The following is a 25250-nucleotide window of genomic DNA, read 5'->3' on the forward strand; positions in this document are numbered from 1 at the left end:
CTGATGTAAATTGCTGAGGATAACAAGAGAAGAAGAGCGTGCTTTCCCCTTCTTCTTTCCCTTTCCACAGGTAGTTTTTTTGGGGTGAAAAAATGTGATTGACCAATGAGTAATTGGCTTATAATGAACACAGCGGGAGCAGGGAGAGTGGGGCCATGAAAGAGGAAACACAATGGATGAATAATTACCTATATAATTACCTCTGGGCCCTTAGGAAATGAAGGGGGCAGAGTTCACCTAAGAAGTTGCTGACAAGGATTTTGCCTCCTCTCTTCACAGGACAGGACCATGCATCGAGTGGTCCCCAGTGAGCCTTGTCCCGAACTCAACTGTCCGGAGTCGGAGCAGATTGCTTTGAGTGGCAGATGCTGTAAAGTCTGCAGAGGTATTGAAGAAGCATGATCTTATGCTTCAGAAAACATGCAAGAATTCAGACCTGTTAATGCACGAAACCTCCACACCTTTGGAGCATGTTTATATGCTAACTGTTTGATTTTGACATTTGATTTCAGGTCATTCAGCATGCCATTTACACTTTTTTTTTCAAATGAATTCTCCCTACAAGGTGGTTGGGTAGTTTTTCTGTTCTTTTCTGTAAGAAAGATCTCCTTTATTTTAAAATAAATTGCAGCAGTTAAAAAGTGCATGTGAAAATTGAATTGAAAGTTGTAAAATAATAAGTATGGTCTTTAAATTTTTACCTACTCATTCATAGTGCAGCCCAGTTTTCTGTGAAGTCAGATGTAGAGAGCATATTTGAGTGTATTGCCCTCATATACTAGTAAAAACACCACAGTTAAGATACTGTGGAGGGAAAAAAAAAAAGGTGTGGAGCTATGATATAACCTTTCGACTGCCTCTGTATGCCTCTGTCACTCCTCTCCTTTTCTATCCTCTGAGTCTCACCCTTTTCCTCCCTGCCTCCCGTAGGTCATGACTTCTGCTCAGAGGGCAACGGCTGCATGGAGAACTCTGACTGTGTGAACCTGGAGGCAGGAGACTGCTGTGTTTGTAAGGATGGCTTCCGCCCACTGCGAGATGATAATGCCTACTGTGAAGGTATAGTGTGGTTCTGAATAACAATCTCTGTGTTAAAGTTTAGCAACTAGCTGCTCCCAAAAGCAGTGCCCAGACAAAGGCGAAGGTTTTATAGATTTATTGAAAAGCAGAGAACTTGAGTGGGAGAGGGTTTAGAGACAGAGGAGTGAAGAAAGGGTGGTCGGGGTTAGCAGTGTATGTCGGGTGAAAAGCATGATGAGGAGCTAAGTACACAGTAGACTGTCAAATTAAGAATAATGTGCAGAATGGAAAGTTAACATTGGCAACAGAAAGAACAGGAGAAACTGGACCTGAAGTAATGGAGCAGCTAACTCTGGAGGTGATGGTGGGATCTGGCAGGGACTGAGAGGAGAGACAGTTTGATATACATGGTGAGACAATATTATGTTGTGGTGCCAACCACAGGGGTTTAAGGCTGGAGAGGAATAGCTGTGCACACAGATATGTGTACACGACAGGACCAACAGACTAACAAGAGACAGAAAAGTCTTGGGACAAAGCGCTTTAGAGATGACATTTGCAGCGAGGTGGAAAATGAGGACGTGCTGATCAAAGGATATACTGGATATAAGTCTCTTTATTCTCTCTTACTTTTCTTATTTTTGATGTATTCATTCACTTGTTCAGTGTTCCAAAAGTAATACAGCATTTTTATAATGTTTTATATGAATCATTTTCCTTCCTTTAGACATGCCAACATAATAATAGCCAAGATTTTTCTTTTACTTCTGCAGAGGTCATCTTACAGTCAGTGTGACAGCTTATTTTCCAGCTTCCAAAAGAGTGTTTATGCTTTTCAGTCTGGAGAATTATAAAACGAACTGTACAAAATTTGCCTCAGGCCTTTGGTAGATAATCCAGCACAAAGAATCCAAAACATTAGGTCACCGTTTCTAAATGTTTATAGTTTTTATTTTACGAAGCAGCAGGTTATTTGTTTCCTAGTTTGACTAAATCTCATTCAAAAGGTTACCCCCCACTCTGTACCCAAAAATGTTTGGAAGCTGTAAATAAAAAGAGAATGCAGCTATTTCTGTAAATCATTAAAACCATAAATACTTGTCGAATGTAAAATTGTTTTGATGCTGACAACATGTGTCAGACTGAGAGAACAAAAGACTAAAAAGATGAAGAAGGCTTCAGCACTGTGAACGACTAATAGGGAAAATAGGTGAACATAGATTAACTTAAAAATAATGTACCTCAGTCTTAAAATAAGATAATTTGGGTTTTTCATCCTCAGGTTGCATGATGTCATTAAAGGATTCAGGGAATCTGGAGAAAGTGCTGTACAGGGGACAAGCAGAAACCAGCTCTAAATGGCCATAATCTTTGTGCCCTCAGGTAGCACCGCATTAAAAACAGACTGATTCTCTAGCTGAAGTTACTGCACTGCCTTCGGGAGCAAAAAAACATTGCCATCAAACAGCTACAGCAAATAGTTGCTTGCAAAATCAAAATCATGGACTCTGCGTGCGTTTTGATGCATAAATGGCAGAGAAACCATTCTGTACAGTATTGATGATAGTGTGAGGTCCATAAATATGAGTAACTTCCCATTGATGCAAATGATAAGGCCGGTTTTGGAGCAACATACTGTATGTCGCCATCAAGATGATGTCTTATTCAAGGACAGCTTTGCTAAACCACATCCTGCATTTCTTTAAACTTTTTGGCCTTGTAATCAAACACTCTTTGAAAATCTTCAGCTTGTTATGAAAAATAGAAAAGAATTAATGGTTCTCATCCTAAAACTCCAATTTTGTTATTTAATGTGTGATGTTTCAAGCACACCTGCTCTTCATCAGACTGTGAAACACAGGGCAGCGGCATCTTATCGCCTGTGACAGGTCACATGATTGAGCGTGATTGATAGCAATAACATCTCATCAGAACCGAATCGTGCCTTGTATAGGACAAACAGTTGATAAATAATCTACAGGTCATGCATATTGTAACTCAGATAAAGGTGCCTCAGCAGACAAAAGCACATTATGAAAAAACAAAAACTACAAATTAGGCCCCGAAACCCAGGAGAGTTAAATAATTTGCAAATGACTGCATTCTATTTAAATGTTATACTTTGCTGGTTTTATGCTTAGTTGGTTAAAGTGTCTGTCTTGTAAACAGGAGATCCTGGGTTCAAATCCCAGCAGTGCCTGATTCGTAGTGTTTGTTGTCATTGTTAACAGAAGGTAGATTTCCACAATTTCATGTACAATGACAATAAAGGGCTCTTCTATTCTATTCTGTTCTTTTCTCTCACACAGCCTGGCTTTCATCAGAGTCAGCTTTTTATATTTTTTACCTAAAAAATGGAAACACATGGGAGCATTTTCAAAATATTTTCCCATAAACCCCTTAGTTGAATTCATGGTCTTTTTTTTAACATAATCCTGTTGTGATGGGAAATGTAATCCTCTCATTATCTGTGTCCACATCAACAATAACTGCTTTTCATAATACAATTCGAGACCCTTGTGTTTGTCTTCTTAGTCAGTAGATTAATTACTGATATAAAAACAAGCTCAGAGTTTGTATGCGTGCATATGTTATTGGTCTCTCTGTTGGCCATCAGATCGCTCATCACTGAGGTCATGTATTACTAAATGCCTGCAAAGGTTCACAAGTCTGCTGCCTTTCTGCGCTTTTAAGTCAAACACAATGGGATTAATTATATCAGCGCTCTTCCTTTACACAAAGAGACACTGTTTTCCTTTATTGCCTTTTGAACGCCCCACACTTTTAAATTGCCCGACTGAAAAACACTGTCTCCACCTCATTGAGCAGGTCATTTTATGTTGATGGGGAAGCTATGAAAAACCTGCTCACAGAGTTCAAACGTTCACCCTAGAAATTGATGGCGCTTCAGATGAATTTCTCATCTGCCATCTTGGTGGAATCTTACCAGATGCGTCATTAAAAAATGATAACTTTATCATCTCCAATGCTATCCTGTACTAAAAAATGTAGCAAACATCATGTAATAACTGCTACCCCTGTGTATCTCTGGCGTTAATGAGCAAACAGGGTATCAAAGTTATTTAGATTCATCTGCTTTTGACCCCGACAGCTGCCCTGTCAATATTCAGCCTTCTTGATCTTTCTTTTTTTTATTGTGTCTGTGCAGTTTTAGACCCTCAGTCCGTGAGTTCATGCCTACAGTCATCGCTCTCTCTCTAATGTAATCAAGATGTGGCTCAAGTGTCACATAAGAAGACAGGCTTCTTATTTTTTTTTTTTTTAAAATTGTAACAAGGGTGTAAAATGATTGAGTAGTAGTACTTCACAGCTTCAGTGGATCGCACATTAATTTAGTGATGTGAGCAGTTGTCCAGGTAATTAGTCAGAGGGAATCTGCATAATTACAGATACTATCTGACTTAAGTTAATGAGGAGTAATGCTGTGGGTTGCAGGTTGTAATCAAATAGTAAATGCAACCCTCATCCACCATAGCAGTGTATCTCCATGATGTCCTTGAAAACAACATTCAGACAATGGTGGACAATAACGAACATTAACGGCAGCGCCGTTGCTGAGCTGGAACCAGTGTCACAAAAGGTAAGTGTAAACAAATGTGCAACAGGAATAATTTAGCACAGTGCTAAATAATTTGTTTTCTTAAACATTATTGCTGTTGTGTGTTTGTTTACACCTGTCCAGTAATAAATCCCACAGTGGTGGAGGTACTTGCTACTTACTAACATTAGTTATAGAATATGAAACATTGTACAGCTTCTCAACAGGAGAAAGGAATTTAAAATGCTATACCTAAACCATTACCTTGAAAATATTGCTTATATTGTAGGCAGTACATCAGGAAGATTGTGAGTATGAGTCAGACTGAAGCAAAGGATTTTGTATAATAACAAGAAGACTGAATTTAAACTTTCTGTTGAATTAGTTACATTAAACTTATCTAAACCCCTGTTTTGAAGGCTCGTGTTGAGCTTTTTGGTTGCCTTCATATTTGTATTTTTTAAGTAGACGTTCAAAGTGAGCATCAAGCAAAAATTTAATTATATGCAACATTCACTGACTGGAAGAAATTAGTTTAACATTTAAACCTATTTTCTGCACATTCCAGCACATAAAATAAAATATTTTTTTGTGTTTACACTCAGTCTTTCAAATAGATGCAAGTAAAACACAACAGAAAATAAATAAAATCAAAGACTAGCGGTCCTGTTGCTCTATTTTCACCTGTATAGCAGGAGTGACGTAGGCGGAGGTTTACCCTGGTGCAGGTGTGCCGCAGCGGTCAGTGGAACAATCCGCGAGTTTCTCTGTGAATTTCACATTACGTGGTAGCGCACTCGGTGCTTGCTCGGAAGTTAAGGGGTTTTCTTCCCACTCAGTGAACAGCGGACACTAATGTTTTTGTCACTTTTTATGGAATCAAACTCAAAGTAAGGTCAGTTCTTCCACGCTTTAAACGCTGCACGCTCATACTCTCTCCCGCACTCGATATATTATCCATTGTTGATCTGCACACAGCTGTTGCCACGAACGTCGCACTTGCTTACGTCACTGTCATGAGACATTCTCGCAAGAAAATCACGGTTTTAGTAACGCAGTAACGCAACGTGCTTACGGGAAAGTAACAGTAATCTAATTACCGTTTTTGCAATAGTAATCCCTTACTTTACTCGTTACTCGAAAAAGTAATCGGATTACAGTAACGCGTTACTGCCCATCTCTGTTGTCCACACAAGAAGTATGTGAAGTAACAATATTATAAAAGCAGGAAAACTCTTGCAAGCATACAGAGGTGTTAGTGTTACAGGCATAAAATATCTGCGCTGACCATCTTAAGACTTTGAATTGATGGAAACTGAGCTTTCTTTTAGGTCCAGGAATGGGTTTCACCTCTCATCCGAGGGACTTCTTCAGTTCTAAGAAGTCCCTCAGATCATGTGACCCTTACGACTCACATGATAATAGGGTGGGTCAACCGCTCTCAGGGCCACCTCAAGTGACAACCCCCCACTGGAGGTTAAATACCTGCTATTCCCCATCAGCTTTTAGAACTGAAGAACCCTCACAGATAAGAGAGAAACGTGTTTATGATCCTAAAGCGAAGCTCGGTTGGCTTCAGTTCAAGCATTTAAGACTACCATAACCTGGCTGACTGACTGTGATATTTACTGACCCTTTCCTGTTAGCTTTCTTCGTGGTATGTTAGGTCTCCTGCTAGCAAACAGTCCACCACAGGTAATGTAGTGAGTTGTAAACACAGACCAAAATAAAATTGAATTAGATCGATCGTGTCTGCTGTCACTGACACTCGGCCTGGCATTTCAAGTTCGGATCAGATTGATGTCCCATCCGAATAACTGATCAGTGCATCATTTATACAGAGTATTCAATGTAACAACAAAGTATCACCTATAAAAGCACAACATTAAGTTCTTATAGGATGCACAATACATTACTATACATAAATAAATGTGGGAAGCATACACATGTAGTGTAAATATCCCAGCAAGTCTTTAATTCATTTCAATTCAATTGAATTTTATTTATTTAGTGCTAAATCACAACAACAGTTACCTTACGGTGTTTTACCTTAATTCAACAGTACAGCTGCTAGCTTGCTACACAACAGATGTAGTTACAGATATTTGTAATTAGTGATTGTTTTTAGGAAGGAAATAAAAGAAATATCCCATTTTCCTAAAAATATATCCAACAAGATAACCAGCATAACAGTGTCACTTAAGCTGAAACAGCTGCAGTATTGTAGTAGTGTGAATTGAAAGACTCAAAAAACATGTTAAAAGTTTGCAGCTTGATTCCTTTTGCTCTTTAGTGATCGCAAGTTTATCACACAAGCTCTTTGAACATTTTCAGCAGTTCATTCTTGTAGAAATAAGGATGTAGCCACCCATGTCATTACCAGCGTAAAAGTGAGTGCAAGCAGACAGACCTGTGCCTCCAACATCAACACTTCAGGCCCCAAGTATTCGTCTCCATTCATCTCGAGAGCAGGCTGACTCTTGCTATGAAATTGGATGGCCGTGATTGTGGTTAGTTTTTGCATCAAAGACTGCACAGAGAAACCTGAAATTGAGTCAATTTGATGATGGAGTTCTCTCAAAAGCAATTGATTTTTTCTTCATCTGTCTCTGTACACAGTACATGATTGTGTGTGTGTGTGTGTGTGTGTGTGAGTGAGTGATGCTCAGTTCAACAAAAGAATGTTAGTGTTCATGCACCATTTTGTGGCTGCAATGAGATGTAAAGAAAGATGAATGAAACCACCTGCTTTCAATTCTTAATGAGCTTCAATGCAGCAACACTTGTAGGTGGGATTATAATTCAAACTTTAAGGCAATTATTGTATTGAACAAAGTAGGGAGATTAAAAAAAACATAAAAGAAAGAAAAGCATGGGTACACAGCATACAAGACTTTATGTATATGTACACATATGCATATTTTTGGGTTATGTCAAACATAACGCCAAAGATCACTAAAAGCAGAAGCAGATACTAGCTCTTTAAAACATTCCTAGGTCAGAGATGCGCTCAAAATAGCCGATGAGATCACTTCTGTGTAAATTTTTCATAGAAACAGCAGTAGGGAAAACTCAGGGGGATACTAGCCCTGCCTTTGTGTAAGTCTGTGTGGGTGTGTGTGAAGTTGCATGTATGTGTGTGTGTTTGTCTGTGTGTTTGAGCGCTGAGTTCCCCAACAGAAAAAGAGCCCAGTTTTCTCTCCATCCTATTCTCACAGAGCAGTCAGGCTGAAGGCCTATTTTGCTACATGCGTGCATGTGTTTAGGACAGAATTAGACAGAGCGGCGAGCAGTGGAGAAGTGACAGACTGTGTGATTGTCTCTAAATTGAACAATCAGTATAGTTCAACGTGTTGAGATAATGCCATTATTCATCTCAGCATTGTAGAGGACTGCAGGCAGAGAGACATCTCCCATTGTTGTCTGCTTTTTGAAATGCCCTACTTTAGAAATTCACTGTCAGAATTGTGCAAAAATAAGAGCTGTTTGATTTTTTTGGTTGCAATCATATGGGAAATGTTAAAAACGGAACAATATTGTGTTAAATGAAGAAGTGGAGTATGCAACGGGGCTTTGTGTGCATACAATATCGCAGATTGTGGCATTTTATTAACTCACTTTACTCGCTTTACATGCAGGCACAGCCTCATTATTGAATTAATCATGATTTAATGAACCGCATTTAGACAAAAGCACTTCCAGTGTTAAATAGTACAACAAGAAGTGAGGTAACTATATAAGCGTTATGGGGTCATTTGATCCAATTTAAAAGTAAAACACCCTACATGAAAGGTATCTAACCATGAAGATATCAGCCTCTAAGATTTCCGTCTCTACTGCAGCACGGTGCTGGAGAATGGAATTTAACTGGGAATGCTTACGACGCGGAAAGTACAGAAGTATCGGAATAGCAGTAGTCTGTGTTTCATTATAAACAAATCAGCAAAACTAGTGACGTGTTTGCCTCAATGCTTCTGAGTGTCTGGCTTGTCTGTTTTTTGAGCCTGAATTTGTTATTTAGATCAAATGTAACGGATATTTAAAATAGAGGCAAATTCCTAAAACAGCTGTGCATTGAAGTAAACTTAATCTGGAGTGCTCGGGACTCCTATAATCTGTGCATTATTACATATTTGCTGTGATAATGATTGTTTATCTTAGAAGGATGATGTAGAGCAAAAGGATGATGCATTGTAAGAGTGGGACATGTTGACTACTGATGTGGAATTAGAGCAGTAATAATAGTAATAATATAGATATATAAGCCAGGATTTAGGTTCACAGGCAATAGGTGTGGAGTTGTTCCCCTAGCTATCTGTTTGTTTGTTCTTGTGATATTTTGGACACTAAGTACAACTTTACAGCTAGAGAAAAAAACAAAGAAACAATAGTCTGGAAGATAACATTTGAATACATTATATGTGATATTTGGGTGAATTGGTCCTTAAATGCACACAGGATACAGCATATATGAAAACAAGCATGTCAACACATGAACATCAATTACGTACTTGAACAAATTACAATTGTAAACGGGGAAATATAACAACTGTATATAAAAGATGGACATACCGAGAGGAAAATTAACAGTTTCTAAATTTCATGGTAATTTATTTTAATGCAAAGAGACAAAAAAAAATCCAGAAAAAACACATTACATAAAGGTTATAAATTTCATTGACTGTCAAAAAGTATTTTATCCCCAACTCCCACAGACTGTCTACAAGTAATCAATCAGTTACAGATAATCCGGATCTCAACTCATTATACATATAGAGAACACCCATCCACAGAACCAGTTTCTCCCATTCATTTGCAATTACTTGGAAATGAACGAAACATAAAGTCAACAACAATCGCACTCAGTCTGGAGTGTAAGAACCTGCCTCATGGAGTGAGGATGATCACGAGAAAGGTGGTGGATGTGCCCAAAACTACTCGGGAGGAGCTGGGTAATGATCTGAAGCCAGTTGAGACATCAGTCACCAAGAGCACCGTTAATAACAACCCTATATTGTAATGGAATGAAATCTTTCAGAACCCACACGGTCCTCATACTCCTTATACTCCACAAGTACAGAGAAGACTTTGGAGAAAGTCCTGTGGGCAGATGAGACCACAATCAAGCCCTTTGGCGTCAACTCGACCCGCCGTGTTTGGAGGAAGAGAAATGCTCATTTGGAGCCAAGGAACATCATCCTCACAGTCAAGCAAGGAGGTGGAAACATTATGCTTTTGGGCTGTTTTTCTGTTAATGGTACAGGATGACTTCACCACATTGAGGTGATAACGGTTTGGGCCACATACCATACAATTTTAGACGAGAACCACTGTGTACAAACCTGGTGATCAACTACAAGAAACCGCTGTACTTGACAACAAAGGTTTAATTACTATGTCACGTTTTGTTTATTAATCACCTAATTATTCCACTCAATGACATGCAAATCAATTGGTAACTTTTACGTGATGCGCTTTTTTTCCGGATTTCAAGTTGATATTCTGTCTCTCTCCATTAAAATGAAACCACAAAAGAAATTCAACACATCTCGTTTATTTGCGAGCGAGCAGTCTTACAAATTCAGCTGAGAATCGAATAAGTATTTCCCCCCACTGTAAATGACAAAGTGAAGTCACTGTGGAAGCACCTTAATCGCGCACTCTCTCTAATTGCCACCCCACAACAATGGTTGCAAAAAGAAGTCCAATTGTATCGAAGTCTATGAGAAAAGGAACCCACTTCAAAACTGATTTATGAGCGCAGTAAACATTTCCCCGATGAGTTTATGGTCTCCATCAATAATTTGAAATCTGATGTAGTACAATATGATGTTTGTTTTGTAAATGATACTCTTCATTGTTTCAAAACAATAAAGATGATAAAGCAGGGTATGATTTAGTGCATGGCTAGCCTGTGATTGATTGTCCTCCGTTTCTCAGTCAGATTCACCCTTTCAAAGATGGTAGCAGTCAGTTTGTCACAACCAGTTAGCTTGTGCTAATTTTATATTTTTTTGTTAAGAATATTAAAATCAGCAAGGAAAACAAAATTGCACATAACATGTCCTAATGCATATTTTTTAAAAATGATAAAGCAACCACAGGATAATGAGACTGTTGGGCAGAGAACAAAAGCAAGAATTTTAATAATTGATTAAAAAGGACTGGACTACTTGCACGCAGAATGTGTTATCACCCATAAGCCATGAATGTGTGTGTATGTGTGCGCATAGTCGAAGTACACCTTGTGTTTGTGCGCAGACCAATCCCATTGCTGCAGCTGTCTTTTAAATGTCACAAGGTGGCAGCAGGCTAATTGGCACTGACTGAAGAGCACAGCCCGCTCCAAAACCCAATCACTGCTGGGATGAGCCCTGAGCCTTTGGGCTCCCCACCTGCTAGGGCCCTGACCCCCACGCACTTTGATGAATGGCACACATGCACACTCAGGGAAACATATACACATCCTGACTGGTCATGTGTGTTTACCTCTGTGACCCTGCCGAAATGTCACCCACAACAGATGGTACCACCATCACTGGGATAGTTCCCTCCTGTGTAAATAACAGTATCTCAACAAACTCACCCACTACCCTTTAAATGTCACATGGGAGATCACTCCTCTGTGGTTCTTTTCCAGATGGGATCACACTCAGCTCTACTTTTTATCAGTGCGTTACGGTTACTTTGATTTCAGTGAAGAGTCAAAATATTTAAAATTGGGGCTGTTAGAGTAGAGGGAACTCTTTTAAAGCTGAGTAACCACCCCAAGCTATTTTCATGCATCCCACTAAGTAATTACTAGGTACTGTATGCATATTTTAAAAGCAAATCAATAAACTGCCACATCTTAGAATAACTTTAGAGTTCCCTATTCCAGATAAAATCAAAACTATTCTACAAAGATCCTCATGTAGCTCTCGATACAACCAAAGCTCTGCATTGAAATGCAAAACCCAGGAAAAAAGCAAAACTCAGTACGCAGCAACACATGTTTCAAGACTAAGCATGATCTTCCAATCAACCTTCCAGAGAGCTCTGATAGCTGTTAATGCTCCTTTGTTAGTGATTGTTTAGACCTCTGGCCTACAGGCTACAAATAGTCACAGAGTGACGTGTGATGGATGATGATGATGCTCGATTGATTTACGCATGGTTGAAAACACTTCCCAGATTAATGACAGCCCTGATGGAGACCAAAGCCCCATTCAGGCTTGCCGCACATAAACAGGGCAGTTTTGTCCATGACATTCACTTGAGTCATTCCAAATTGAAGTGAGTAACGTGTGTGTTTAAAATAACTTTATTGACACACACCTACGTGCACTTCAAGCCTATTAGATGTTTGCAGGTTCGAGGATCGTTGCAAAATTGGATGAATCTTTATTCCCAGGTGGAAATTCTAAGTTGCTGTTGAATGATGTAGATTGTGTGCAAAAACTGACAAGAGAACAAAAACACATGGTCTAACACACACACCTTCTGGCAACTCTACTTGCAGCGAGGCTCTTCCCAAACAGGTAGGCTTCTAAGTATTTACAGTGATTGATTACAGTGTGTCTGATATTTAGACGACTGCACTCTCAGAATGATTTATACTCTTGTTGCCTCCTAATGGTATTCTCTCCACTCAGTCTTCTTAATTGGCTCCCGCTCCTACCCAAATTGACAGTGACGTTTTGCATATTTGTTTTGGGTGTTTTCAGGCCGGCTTGTTTAGGAGTGATTGTCCAAATTGGCAAGTTGAAAATGTGCTGAAAACAGTTTTCTGCTGATCTGTAGTTCATCTTTAGGTACCGGCTCAGAAACGAATCATCTTTGTTCCATTTCCAAGAAACGCATTTGACTGTTGTTCTTTCGCACTCTGATTTCCCTACGGGTGTAAATGAAAGCAAGTAATTGTCCCTAAAGATTGGAAAAGTTAAAAACCAGACAGATTTATAAGCACCTCACTTCAGTGTTTCAAAAAAGTACTTTATTTTGAGTAAATTCGTTTCTTGATTAGTTTTTCCCAGGCTCACCTTCCAATACAACTTGCAGCATCACAATGCACAGAGACTCCCCCCACACTAAAACGGGCCTTTTATAACATTCTCCAACGCATTCATCCGTCCACGAGGAACCGAGGCCAACAGTGGAGGTAATCTGCTGAGTGGAACACAGATTGGCCAGCAGGGACAGCTTGTTGTCTATAGCGGTTTTTCTTTTCACTGTAGTACATTTGAAAGGAACTGGCTACTGAGAAATATCAGACAACATCTTGGCAAGCCTGGCTCCTCTGCTGTTTATTGGAAACCATCTGCGTGAGTAAGTGAGCTGGTTAGAGGAAGGAATGAACAGATGAAAAACACAAAAAAGAAAGAGTGGGAGAGGAAAAGAGTCCCTAGTGGAGTGGGACAGAAATGGGGTTCCTTTGTTGGATGTCCAAAGGAAATAGCATTGTTATCTCCCTATTCCTACATCTTGATTATACTGCAGTTTGAAGCAAAGATAGTGACGGTAGTCCCTATTAAATACTACATGCTATGCAAGCGAGCAGGGATAAGTTGCTATTTCCTATTTACAAACTGTTTGTGTGCTATCACTTAGCAGTAGAGGGAATATTTAAATGTCAACACAACAGCACTTAGTAAGCAGGTTTGTGGTATCATTATCCAAATGAAAGTTGCATTGGAATGCATTTATATTTATATAAACATATATAAAGTTTGGGTACACAGGCATCATCTTTTACTGAGATAGTAGTTGCATTTTGAAAAGTCAATCACTCATCCCAGCATTTCTCATCAACCACGTGCACTTTAGTCACACCCCCTTCACACACACCTTCACATCATGACATTAGACTCTACTAGAGTAGCTTTGCATGATTCACAGTTCAAAATAATCCACATTTACCTTATAGTGAGCTTTGGTGCAGCCCCTTAGTTTATTAATCGTCTGAAACAAGCTTCTTCTTCTTTTAGCTCCTTTTAAGCTATCTTTTTTCCTGATTGGCTGCCTCTCACAAACAAAAGGTTTGAGCAGCAGACCCAGAGTGCTGTGTCTGTGGTGACTGTATAAAACACATCTTCTCTTTAAGCCATCATATATTGTCGATCGAACAGTAAAGAAGAAGCTCTCTGAAACCAAATGCTTACACATGTCTGCAGCTTCTCCTTACAGCCATTACTTACATCCTTAAGTCATTATTTTGAATTTTGGTGATGCATAATATACATAATAAATATTGTAACAGTATATATACATACCCTTCAATCAGGGTGATTTTGCTGCTTTTTGCTGGCACAAATATTACTCAAAAAACATTTTGTATATTTTTATTGTTCATATTTTCCTAAATAAGTGACTTGCACATTATCTCATTGTGTGGCAGCAGGAAGTAAAAGACACATCCTTCTCTAAGCATGGGAGATATATTTCTTGTCTAGACAATGCAAAGCTATTCCTTCTCCTCAGATATGACTATGATTGATTCAGTTGTTATGCATGAATATACAAAGATGAAAAAAAGAAAGAAAGCACAGCCACTTTCGAGCCATCAGTCGCTGTGTGGCAACAGATTGACCCCGAGCACTCCGTTCAGTGATAAAGGCTGCAGCTGACTCCTGGCCAACCTTCTTTGCCTAGTGCATCACGTATGTCCATGTGACAAGCCAATCAGGAAAATGGAGTGCATTAATGGAGATGGAGATGGTTTCTCTCCCCCACGCAGTCACACTGTGCCCCTCATCATCTCACCCCCTAACATATTGTTTTAACATACGTAACTGCTGTCACCAGGGGCAGGATGGATGGTTATACTTAATAGGCTCTAAATCAAAGCTGCACTATGGACGGCCAATCAGAAAGTGGGAAGCTGTCACCAGATCCGTGCTCAAGGTTACTGCTGCAATAGTGAACACACTGAATTTTTCTTCCACTGCCTCTTCAGTTAATACCTTTTGGTGCCTTCTCTCCAGTTCTGTTTCTCTGCCATCTAAAGTCTCAATTGTTCACTCTCTAAGACACACTACACCATTTCACAACTTTTTTTTTAACTTTCTCACTCTGTATGTTTATTCTACAGGTTTACCTGCTCTTTTCTTCCAACCATCTTCTTTATCTCTCTCACTTCTCAATCTCAGTCGTTCGCTCTTTGTCCCTATCTGTCTCATCTCATCAGCTCTGCATTATAGCTTCTTGTACCTTTGTTTCTAATCCAGTTCTTCTACTAACCTGCCCTTTTATCTGCACCTTCTCTTTTGCTTTCCATTTTCTTCCTGCCTTCATCACCTCCCTTTGTTTTCCTTTTTCTTTCAGAGCTAGTAAAGGTTTGGCCTCCATCCATATAGTGAAGGACGCATGCACCTTCATAGGTGGTTTGTGATTGTCTTCTTGCTTTATTTATCCGGGAAGCCTCTGAATAGCTTAAGGCAGCAAGTATTGATGGAACTGTGAAAGGAAGAACACCAAGTAAATGTGAATGCAACAGTTGTAGGCAGGTGTTGAGCTCTTATTTTGCGGGGTGTGGGTGGTGCGCTACCCAAGGACACGCAAGCTGAGTGAATGCCAATGCAAATCTATTGAAATTCAATTTGAAGTGCTCTTCGCTACAGCATCTGGCACAGAACATATTCAGCGGTTTTGTATCCTTTTGCTCACTTATAGACACTGAATACACAGAATTAATAATAAATTGGTAATGTCAAGAACTATAGAACTTGTCTCTCATAAATTGTTTTCAATTGACCTGTATTGTCAGTAGAAATAAAGCCCTGATGGATGTAACATGGCTGAGTTTGTTCAGTTTGACTGAATTGCATTTGATTGCATCACATTATCTAGATTATTTTGTTTACCCTGGCAGTATTTTGCATCTTCTGTCTGAAGGTTTGGCATGCAGTTTAGAACCCAGGAATAGCTGTTGCCTTAGCAACAGCTAATATGGATCCAAAATTGGAATCATGAGAGTGAGAAGGAAAAACAAAGGACAATCTAATAAATTATGATCTTGAAGCTGCACTAGCAAAGTTTCTTCTATTAATTATCATGAAGCATAAAGCCGCCAAAAACAAAGCCACGGCATTGGTTAATGAAGTTGTCATGGTAACATGTTAGGGAATAATTGTTTACACATCCAACTAAGACAGAGTAGCTAGAGTTCCAGAGAGCTGAATGGATGAATCAGTGCTTTCTATTTAGATAAATGGCTGACAAATAAAAGCTTGGACGTCATCTTCCAAGATAGCCAGCTGACTGCGGTCATAAAAAATAACAACAGCTTTAAGTCAACCTAACTCAAAAATAGCTCTCAAGTCATCATACTCTACCCCATACACACAAACATTTGTGTGTAAATGATGCTCAGTGGAATGATTGTTTTTCATTCCTTATGGAAAAATTTATCTTCTTAAATTATGTCAGTATATGCTATTGATCTCATGAGAAAATGTCTTCCAAACGCTAAGAAGCCTTTCCTGCTTGGAATAACAGATGCCCAAGGCTAAAGTGGTCTTTGTATTACTGACCATATGACAGAGTAAGACTTGGATGTCCTAATCCCACAGTGATACTTCTGAGCTATTAAACGTCCACTGCTGCGTTTCAGTTTTGAAAAAAAAACCCCACCTAATAATCCTGTTGCACTGGTTATGATGAATTATATAATACTGATCTGGCCAGGGGGTGTTAATCAGTTTCAGCTGCTTTTGTAATAATGAGATGAACAAAAGGTGCACTAGAGGTGCAATAATGAGATACCCCCCCAAAACGGGAATGGTTTACAGGTGGAGGCCACTGACATTTTTCCCTCCTCATCTTTTCTGACTGTTTTTTTAAACTGTTTTTGGAGTTGGCTAGGGTCAGTGCATGAAGTGATGCCTGGAGCCTACAGATTTGCACAGGTAGTCCAGAGTATCCTCCAGGATGGCATATCAGTACATGCCATTGTCAGAAGGTTTGCTGTGTCATCCAGCACAGTCTCAGGAGGATACAGGAGATTTCAGGAGACAAGCTATTACTCTAGGAGAGCTAGACAGGGCTGTAGCGGGTCCATAGAATACCACAATTGGCAAGTCCACCACTGGTGCCCTGTGCTTATCACAGGTGAAAGCAGGATCACCCTGAGCACGTGTGACATACCATGGAGCCATGTTATGCTGCCTGTAACATCATTTAGCATGACCAGTTGGGTTGTGGGTCTAAGCTGATCTGGGGAGGCATAGCCAAGACCTTAACAGTCTAGGCAAAAGCACCTGACTGCCATTAGATATTGTGATGTAATCCTTGGACCCAACGCTGCTCACGAGAGTATATACAGAAGGCAGGAACTCATACCCATTACTGCAGCAGTGGGCAACTCCAGGCCTTGAGGGCAGGTGTCCTGCAGGTTTTAGATCTCACCCTGGTACAACACACCTGAATCAAATGATTAGTTATTTACCAGGCCTCTGGAGAACTTCAAGACATATTAAGGAGGTCATTTAGCCATTTGAATCAGCTGTGTTGGATCAAGGACACATCTAAAACCTGCAGGACACCGGCACTCGAGGCCTGGAGTTCCCCACCCCTGCATTACTGGTTCCCATGCTTGCCTGACCTAAATCCAATTGTTCACATCTGGGACATTGTGAAGTTGCACCTCAGGCTGTCCAGGAGCTCAGTGATGCCCTGGTCTACATTTTGGAGGAGATCCCCCAGAACACAATCCGCTGTCTCATTAGGAGCATTCCTACAAGTACAAAGTTGATATTTAACACTAACACATTACCCCTCCATATCAGTGGATCAGTACATATCCAGCATGATCCACCCCCCATTGAGACATGCTGTATTTTAAAGATTTAATTTAATTTTGTAATTGCATAGGTAATAAAAATCATGCAATCTTGAGTTGCAGTGAAAAAGTGTAACTCTAACCTTTATTTGAGACTAGAAAATAGAGAGATATAGCAAAATGGCAAATATATATTCAATACATAAACAAGAATAAACAAAGATAAATGCAAATAATATGTATAGCCAGACAAAGCCACACAGAGCCCAAGAGTTGATGGCAGAGCAGATATTTGAAGTTAAATGTCAGCCATTGAGATGGATCATTCAAGTTGTACAATTCTCTGTAATATATTTTTAAACAGTCTTAAATTATTTTCTAGATGGCAGTTGCTTTAAAATTTGAGGAGTGCTGATATACCGAGGTAGCTTTTGGAGGAGATCTTTATAAATAAAAATGACAGAGTGTGGGTTCTGTTCTTGTTGCCAGCCTGCTTTTTTCATAGGTTGCACAGTGATGAGTGTGAAATTTATCCCCTGTAATGAAATGCACAGCACAATGATAAACTGTATCAAGGTGTTCAAGGTAGAGTGAGTAGCATGAGAATGAGTCAAGCATGGACACGATGCTCGTCTGTGCGATCATGTCCCTGTCCTGAAAGCACGGAAACATGTTTCATTCAAATTTACGAGAACAATTCTTATTCACCGTTGGTGTGAAGAGGTTCGATGTTGCAAATAAGAAATGTAAATCCAGTGCAATACGGTCGCATTGTAAGAAAATACCTAAAACGCTTAGACAGCCAAGTTATGCCCTAACAGGTGCTGCTCATTTTGCTCAATTAGACCTCTGTGGAGCCTCTGCATACACAGTCCTTTATTGACATCACTCCCATTGCAGCTGTTATCCCACTGTTATTATCATTGTTTTTTGTACACAGTGTTATTTGACTATCTCTGCTAAGCTTAGGAGAGGCTTAATCACACAGGATGAGTAAAAATGTATTTGTTTATGTGCACACCTTTTAAATGAACTTCTCCAGTGGAGTGGTTCTGTGTAAAAAGTGGTCAAAGCACTGAGATCATCTGAGTGAGTGGGAAAAATGCAGACAAGCCGCTTTGTGCAATGATTCATTTTGACTGATTGAAAATCGAGCATTGCAATCTTAAGTGTTTCAATCCCCACCTCTTATAGACCCTCTGCATCTTTGTGACAAAGTGGCTAGGACAGAATTCATTTGCTATTTGTCACTTGCATATATTGTTATTTTGTGTTCTGTTATTTTACAGTCAGCCATAATGCTTTAATTTAGACATTGTTGGTGTAACTTCTCTTAACACACAATATCCCGGGTTTTGTTTGTGGTAGCAGTAGTTACATCCTTTACATCCATGCATGTGTTTTAAAGCAAACACTACTAACCATCAGATCATCTGAATTCTCTTCTGTTTACAGGCACATGTCTGGTAAATGATGTTTCTTTATGTTGCTTTGGTTATACTTACCATGGTGTCCATGTTGTGCATTCAGGTCCTATATGTGAGACAGGTGTATGGGAAGGGCCGCCCACTACTTCCTGTTTATATAGGGTCATGAGGTCAATGATTGCATCACTGGGTGTAACCAAATGGAGGATTTTTCATTTTGTATAGTATTGTTTGTTTTCTTTAAAGTAGCCTTTTGAGTTATATTGTATGCAGTGTTTTACTTTACAAACTATTTAGTTGAGTAAATGAGTTTGTCAGTTTCATGCATGACTTTATTCCTGTTCTTTGTTTAGAATTGTATTATTTGGTTTGACCTATTTTGTTTCAATGGTAGGGATTAACGAGGTCGGGTGTGGGCAAAGTCTTGTATAAAGCCAGTGGGATTTTTGCATGCCTGATTGATTGTTTTATGGTAAAAGGGAGATGCCAGCAATAAAATATGCTTAAAAAGAACTTCAATCGTCTGCTAATGATATTTACTTATCACCTTCCTTGCTGCTTAAGTTATGCTACATCACAATCTTGACCTCTGTCTCCCACTAATGAATTCAAATTCGTTTCTCAGTGGCTCTACGTGTGCAAAGTATTTAGGCCTACTAAAGGCCTAAGTACAGCAAGGAGGCTAAGTTTAACAGCGATGTACATGAGCTTCTTTTATGCTGAAAATCAAACCTAAGAAAAAAAACAAATGATTTCTTTCAGCAAGTGTCCAGAAAAAATATATGATTATGTTCAAGTGACAATTAATAGTAATATACAACACCCCAGATAATAGTAATCAATAGACCATCAGCCTTCAGCATGGGACATAACTGCTTGTTTTTTTATCTGGCCAGTAATTTCATTAGTTTTCAATTGAAAGAATTCTCAGTGAGCAACCCACATCTCATTTAGCTTTGTTCTCACCCCTTCTCTGCTTTTCTCTCTCCCCCTCTCTTCAGATATTGATGAGTGCGCTGAAGGAAAGCACTACTGCAGGGAGAACACCATGTGCGTTAACACCCCTGGTTCCTTTATGTGTATCTGCCATACGGGCTACATCAGGATCGATGACTATTCCTGCACAGGTGAGTTCGTATGCTAGCCTTTTGACAGTCAAGTACACAAAGTTCTGGTTTCATTCTACTTCTCTGTTTCAGCTATTTTGTGAAGACATTTATGAGACCTTCAAATCATATGCACAAGGATAATGCCTTTGCATGGGCGTGAACAATCTGTCTGCATACTTACAGCAAGTTACTGCCAGCTAGAAATGATTTCATTAACATCTTTAGTCATGCACTGGAGGATGGTATTATGGTATTTTATGTCGTAATAAGTACTTCAGCCAAAAGCTGCACAGAAGTCTGGAGATATAGAAGAGCAAGAGTCAGCCAGTGCCAGCAAGAGTCAGTTCAGACATAAACATTGTGAGTTATCAGCAATGTTTGACAGAATGAGGAAGCTGTGTAATATAAAAAAATCATGTAATGACAGGAAGACATAGGTATCAAGCAATACCTGCAAAACATGTTGTAAAGCTTTGCCATGCGCTACGCCTCCTCTAACTTTTTCTGTCACATCCCAGATGGTGGCTGGTTAGACACGTGTCTGCAAATCTGCCACTTGATGTGCATGTGGAAGGATAAATGTCAGAATTTCATTTGTACACCTTGGTCACTTAACATCTACAGTCACACTATGGTAAACAGTGGCTGGAGACCGCGGCATGACCAGGGTTGAGACAGCATGCAGTCAACTGCCATCTTTGAATCAAGTTTGGTGCTACGAGTTTGCTACGAGTGAACTGAAGTTACCTATTACATGCAATGTGTTTGTGATGATGAAGCATTTTACTGTGATAAATCAACAAAAATCACAGACGTGTTGTGTCTATCTAAATATACAGAAATTTAGATTACTTGCATTCAGAGTGAGTTCTGAAAAATTCTGAAATTCCTCTAAAGATAGTGACATAGTTGCAGCAAAATGACCTATGCACTGTATAAGAATTTTACCAGCTGGTAACCAGTTGCAACCACAACCACATGCAACCACAGATGCATTGTAGATGAATTGCGCTTATCAGTGCAGACTGACTTTGATTGATTGCAACATGTTGGCAATCTGTCTACATTTACAAATGAAGTAGAAATTATTTGCAATTACCAAACGCTGGCTAATCTGTCTGAGAATGACTGAGTCAATCCAAGTCAAACTGGTTTGGAGATCAGTTGGCTCCCACAAAGCAACCTGAGCAATTGCCTTGTAATTGAAAGTAGTCCCTCAGAGGTCAGGCATGCAACACCCTCATCCCCTGGGAGACCAGCTGGTTGCCACAACTACTGCCACAACTACCAACCCCCTGAGTGACCGTGGCTCAGGGGGTTGGGAAGCGTATCTGTAACCGGAAGGTCGCCGGTTCGATCCCCGGGTTCTCTGTCCTGGGCAAGGCACTTTTCCCTACCGCCTACTGGTGTTGGCCAGAGGAGCCGATGGCGCGATATGACAGCCTCGCTTCTGTCAGTCTGCCCCAGGGCAGCTGTGGCTACAACCGTAGCTTGCCTCCACCAGTGTGTGAAAGCGAGACTGAATGAATAGTGGCATTGTAAAGCGCTTTGGGTGCCTTGAAAAGCGCTATATAAATCCAATCCATTATTACTTGCAGCCAATCACTAGATGTGAATAAAATTCCAACTTAGTCGCAAGGAGGTTAGCATCCTATTATTGCTTTAGTTTAGCTGAGCTGTATCCCACAGTGATAGAGAATACAACCATGGAACACTTAGTATTAGCCTGACTGCTTGATACTATAAGTCAGCACAAGCTGATAGCAAAGAAAACACTGACAGCTGAGACGAAGTGTTAAATCAATTTTCAGTTGCCTTGAATTAATAGAGATTACAAATTCTGTCTTTGTTAAAACTTCAGCTTTGTCAAACTGCAAAAGTAATTACATATATATATATGTTATATATATATATATATATATATATATATATATATATATGTTTTATATATATATATATGTTTTATATATATATATGTATATATATATATATATATATATATTTATGATATAGAAAAACTTTCCATCTTTCAACCCTATTATACTGTCAGTTGTTTGTTATATAACATATTTACAACTCCAAACTTTTTCTAAAGGATTCCAATAGTTGGCTCAGACTTTATCCTCACACTAAGCAAAAAAAGAGGAAGGCTGTCTTCTTTGTGTGTATGTGTGTGTGCAGTCTTCATATGGTGTGTGAATGTACTCTGTGTATGTGTATATGTGTGAGGAGAAAAACGCCAAAGAGAACCTGAGAAACAGCAAACCTGTACGTGGAGGCGGCAGATCCGTTTGTTCGTGATCAAAGTTGGAACCAAAGTCATTTTCAAAAGATTGCGTGGATGATTTGCATTCTTTCTTATATGTCCGTATTATATGTAGAAAGAATGTCTTTGTGTAGCACTGCTGGTCATACCAGCTGGTCATTTTCTACTAGATGGATGCACTGTTGTATGTAAGGGAAATAGAGCCATGTCACATCATTTTATTTTGATATTCCATCGTGCAAAAGCACAACAAAGGAGTAATTTATCTACATTTTTTAAAAAGCCACATTTGCACATGTACTTAGCCAAGAGAAAACACAACATTTATGGATTCAAGGTCCAGACAATGGAAGCTTAAGGCAGTGCTTTAGAGAAGGAGCTCCTACCAGGAGGCAGTTCGGTTTGCTAACCCGCCACTTGCCTTGTAGTGTTTGTAATATTATTATTATTGATATTTATGCTCTCACTGTCTTAGCCCCGAAGCCATGGATGTTCCCTAGATATGCACTGTGTACACTCAGTTGAAGATCATGAAATTATTGGCAATTTTTCAGTTTCTAAATCTAATGAATGTTCTGTATTTTAACCCTGAGGGGGGCAAATTTCCCAAATGTGATCAAGATTTGCAAATTTGTACAATATTTTTTTTGCACTCAGTCAAAAAATAACATAATAATGAAAGCCAACTGAAATATTTATATATATGAATTTCACTTGGCACAACTGATATATTATTATTAATATTATGTAGTATCCAGTAACCTTTGAAAGAAAATTAAACAACAAAAATCAGTGGACAAAGAGGTGAAAAGATTCTGCAGTGTCAGAGATTTACTCAAATGTGAAGAATGCTGCAGGAATATGGGAAGTCATATTTTAAATGGATTATGTAAAAGCTCACCTCTATGTGTCACTTTTAAAATACCATGTGCACATCCACACTTAAGAATAGAATATAAAGGGGGAAAAAATCAGTAATCCTTTTATGATGTAATGTCCCTGTCCTTCTACGCAACTGACACAATGTCATTCATCAGGGATGAGCAGCAGATCTGCCTCATTCCTCAGCAGTTGTTTGCAGCTTGTGATACACGATGCTAAGTAGCTCCCTCTGCGCATCATTTCCGAAGAGGAGGCAACATGCTGCATTTCCTCTGTGCCTGTAATTAAAAACGCAATTTGCACCAATGCAAACGAACTCAGTGGCAGCACAGCGAAGGAGCTGGCAGATTTAGGCTCGCAGACTTCCTGCTGTGCCATTGGAGTTTGAATTAAAGCTGTGAGACTCAGCAACATGATGACTTTGAAACCTCCCATTTCCTGTTCCATTCCTAGCTGTAGTTTCTCTCTTACTTTATTAATGGAAATCAGGGAATGACAGAGCAAAGTTACTTTTTTTCCCCCCAAGTGTTTTTAAAAACAGGCATAAACAAGTTAAAGTTGAGAATGAGGAATAGCATTTTTGCGGCCGCAACAAAAGCACATTCATCTTTTTTGTCTTGTGCGCTTGTGATTTATTTAGAGAAAGAAACATCCTCGCTTACTCAGTCGTTTTTCCACATTACCTTTAGACAGCCACTGTACCTCGTGTGATTTCAATCACTGTGTTTTCTCTAGTCTTCTGAGCTGTGGGCAAGTTATATTGTTTTACCCATTTGTCTTTCTTCCACTGTGTGCTCAGGCCCCAGATTCACAATGAAGATTAATTCCACAAACCCAATGGATTAAATTGTGTCACTATATTTTATGTAGTCTCCTATTAAAATGCCTTCAAGCCACTGTAGTGGAACACACAGCTATGCGCCTCCTTATAAAAGTCAATTTGTGTGATTAAACCTAGGCTTATGCAAAGGCTTGATGTAATGACTTTCCCCCCTTGCTTCAGTCAAATTACCGTCATGATCTCCCTGCAGTTTTATTGGACTGTGTTCTTCCACACAGCTACTATCACTGTCTGATACAGTGTGCAGTCAGTGGTATGGTATCACCTTACCTCTTAGACTAATTAGTAAGCCAAATTATAGTCAAATTAGGTGCCTTTATTCCTTAATGGAAAGTATATATGTGCCAGAAAACACACTTCTCCTAATGTATACCTGTGTGCTGAGATCAGTACCACCTTGGTAGTTGCAGTGGCAGTAACTGACAGTAACAACAGGAAGATGCTAAGTTACTAGCTGCAGGAATCTACCGCTTCTTAGTAATTGAACATCTGCTTGTGTTTGAAAATAGTCCAAAGGGAATGCTGATTCCTCTAAGTTGCTCACACATAAAATATTATAGCTGCGGAAGAAAAGATTAAAGCCCCCCCCGCACTAGCTGTCGCATGATGTATGTGTGACTACATCATTTATGGCGCCTTTCACCAATTAACAAATTGCAATCTCAGCAGAAACAATGGTTCCAGCATTGATGGACGAATTTCTGCACGCATTACAGTGTTGCATGTTAACCAGTCTGCCTTGGTAAAGAGGATTAAATTGACCCTAGCTCATTTCATGGCTCAGTGTTTATATGCACGATGGTGTATTAAAGGGCTGATCTGCAGATTTAGGCCTGAGAGAACCAGCATGGAACTGTGGTTTTATTTATCCTCAGCTTATCAGGGGGTCAGCGAGCTCAGACAGAAGACCATATTTTACATGAAAACCACCTGCGGTGAGGGAGGTGGATGGGCTCAGACCCCAGCTGGGGGTGGACTGGAACATGTGGACTTTGTGTACTTGTTTAAATGAAATATGTCCAGCCAAAAGCTGAGGCTCTATATGGTTGAGGGTACAGTGAGTAGGGATGGGTATCGAAAACCGGTTCTTGCTGAGAACCGGTTCCCACTGTTTCAATTCCTTGGAATCGTTTGCCATTTTTGCAAACGATTCCCTTATCGATTCCAGTCGCCCCGAATGACGTCACCACATTGCGGAGCGTCATTTACCTGGCAGGAAACACGGCGCCTAAGCGGCTCAAACGCTCAAAAGTTTGATTATACTTTATGAGAACCGATGACAACAGGGCAACTTGCAAAGTAGATATTTCATTTAAGGGAGGAAACACTACGAATATGCAAAAGCATTTGCTCACAAAACACGCGATGACACGCGTTTTTAATTCCGCT

The 25250-nt window shown here is 39.6% G+C and overlaps 1 protein-coding gene across 2 annotated transcripts in view; it reads left to right on the forward strand.

Annotated features, from left to right (window-relative positions):
- Positions 1–25250, forward strand: part of nell2a (neural EGFL like 2a) — an 86006-nt gene that overhangs the window by 27029 nt on the left and 33727 nt on the right. For both annotated transcript variants that reach the window (XM_026175366.1, XM_026175367.1), the window contains exons 11-13: positions 280–385; positions 931–1059; positions 19765–19890. In XM_026175366.1, coding sequence (XP_026031151.1) covers positions 280–385; positions 931–1059; positions 19765–19890 — 361 coding nt within the window. The remainder of the gene's footprint in view (positions 1–279; positions 386–930; positions 1060–19764; positions 19891–25250) is intronic.

The sequence above is a fragment of the Astatotilapia calliptera genome, chromosome 7, assembly GCF_900246225.1.
Source record: "Astatotilapia calliptera chromosome 7, fAstCal1.2, whole genome shotgun sequence".
Classification (NCBI taxonomy): Eukaryota; Metazoa; Chordata; class Actinopteri; order Cichliformes; family Cichlidae; genus Astatotilapia; species Astatotilapia calliptera.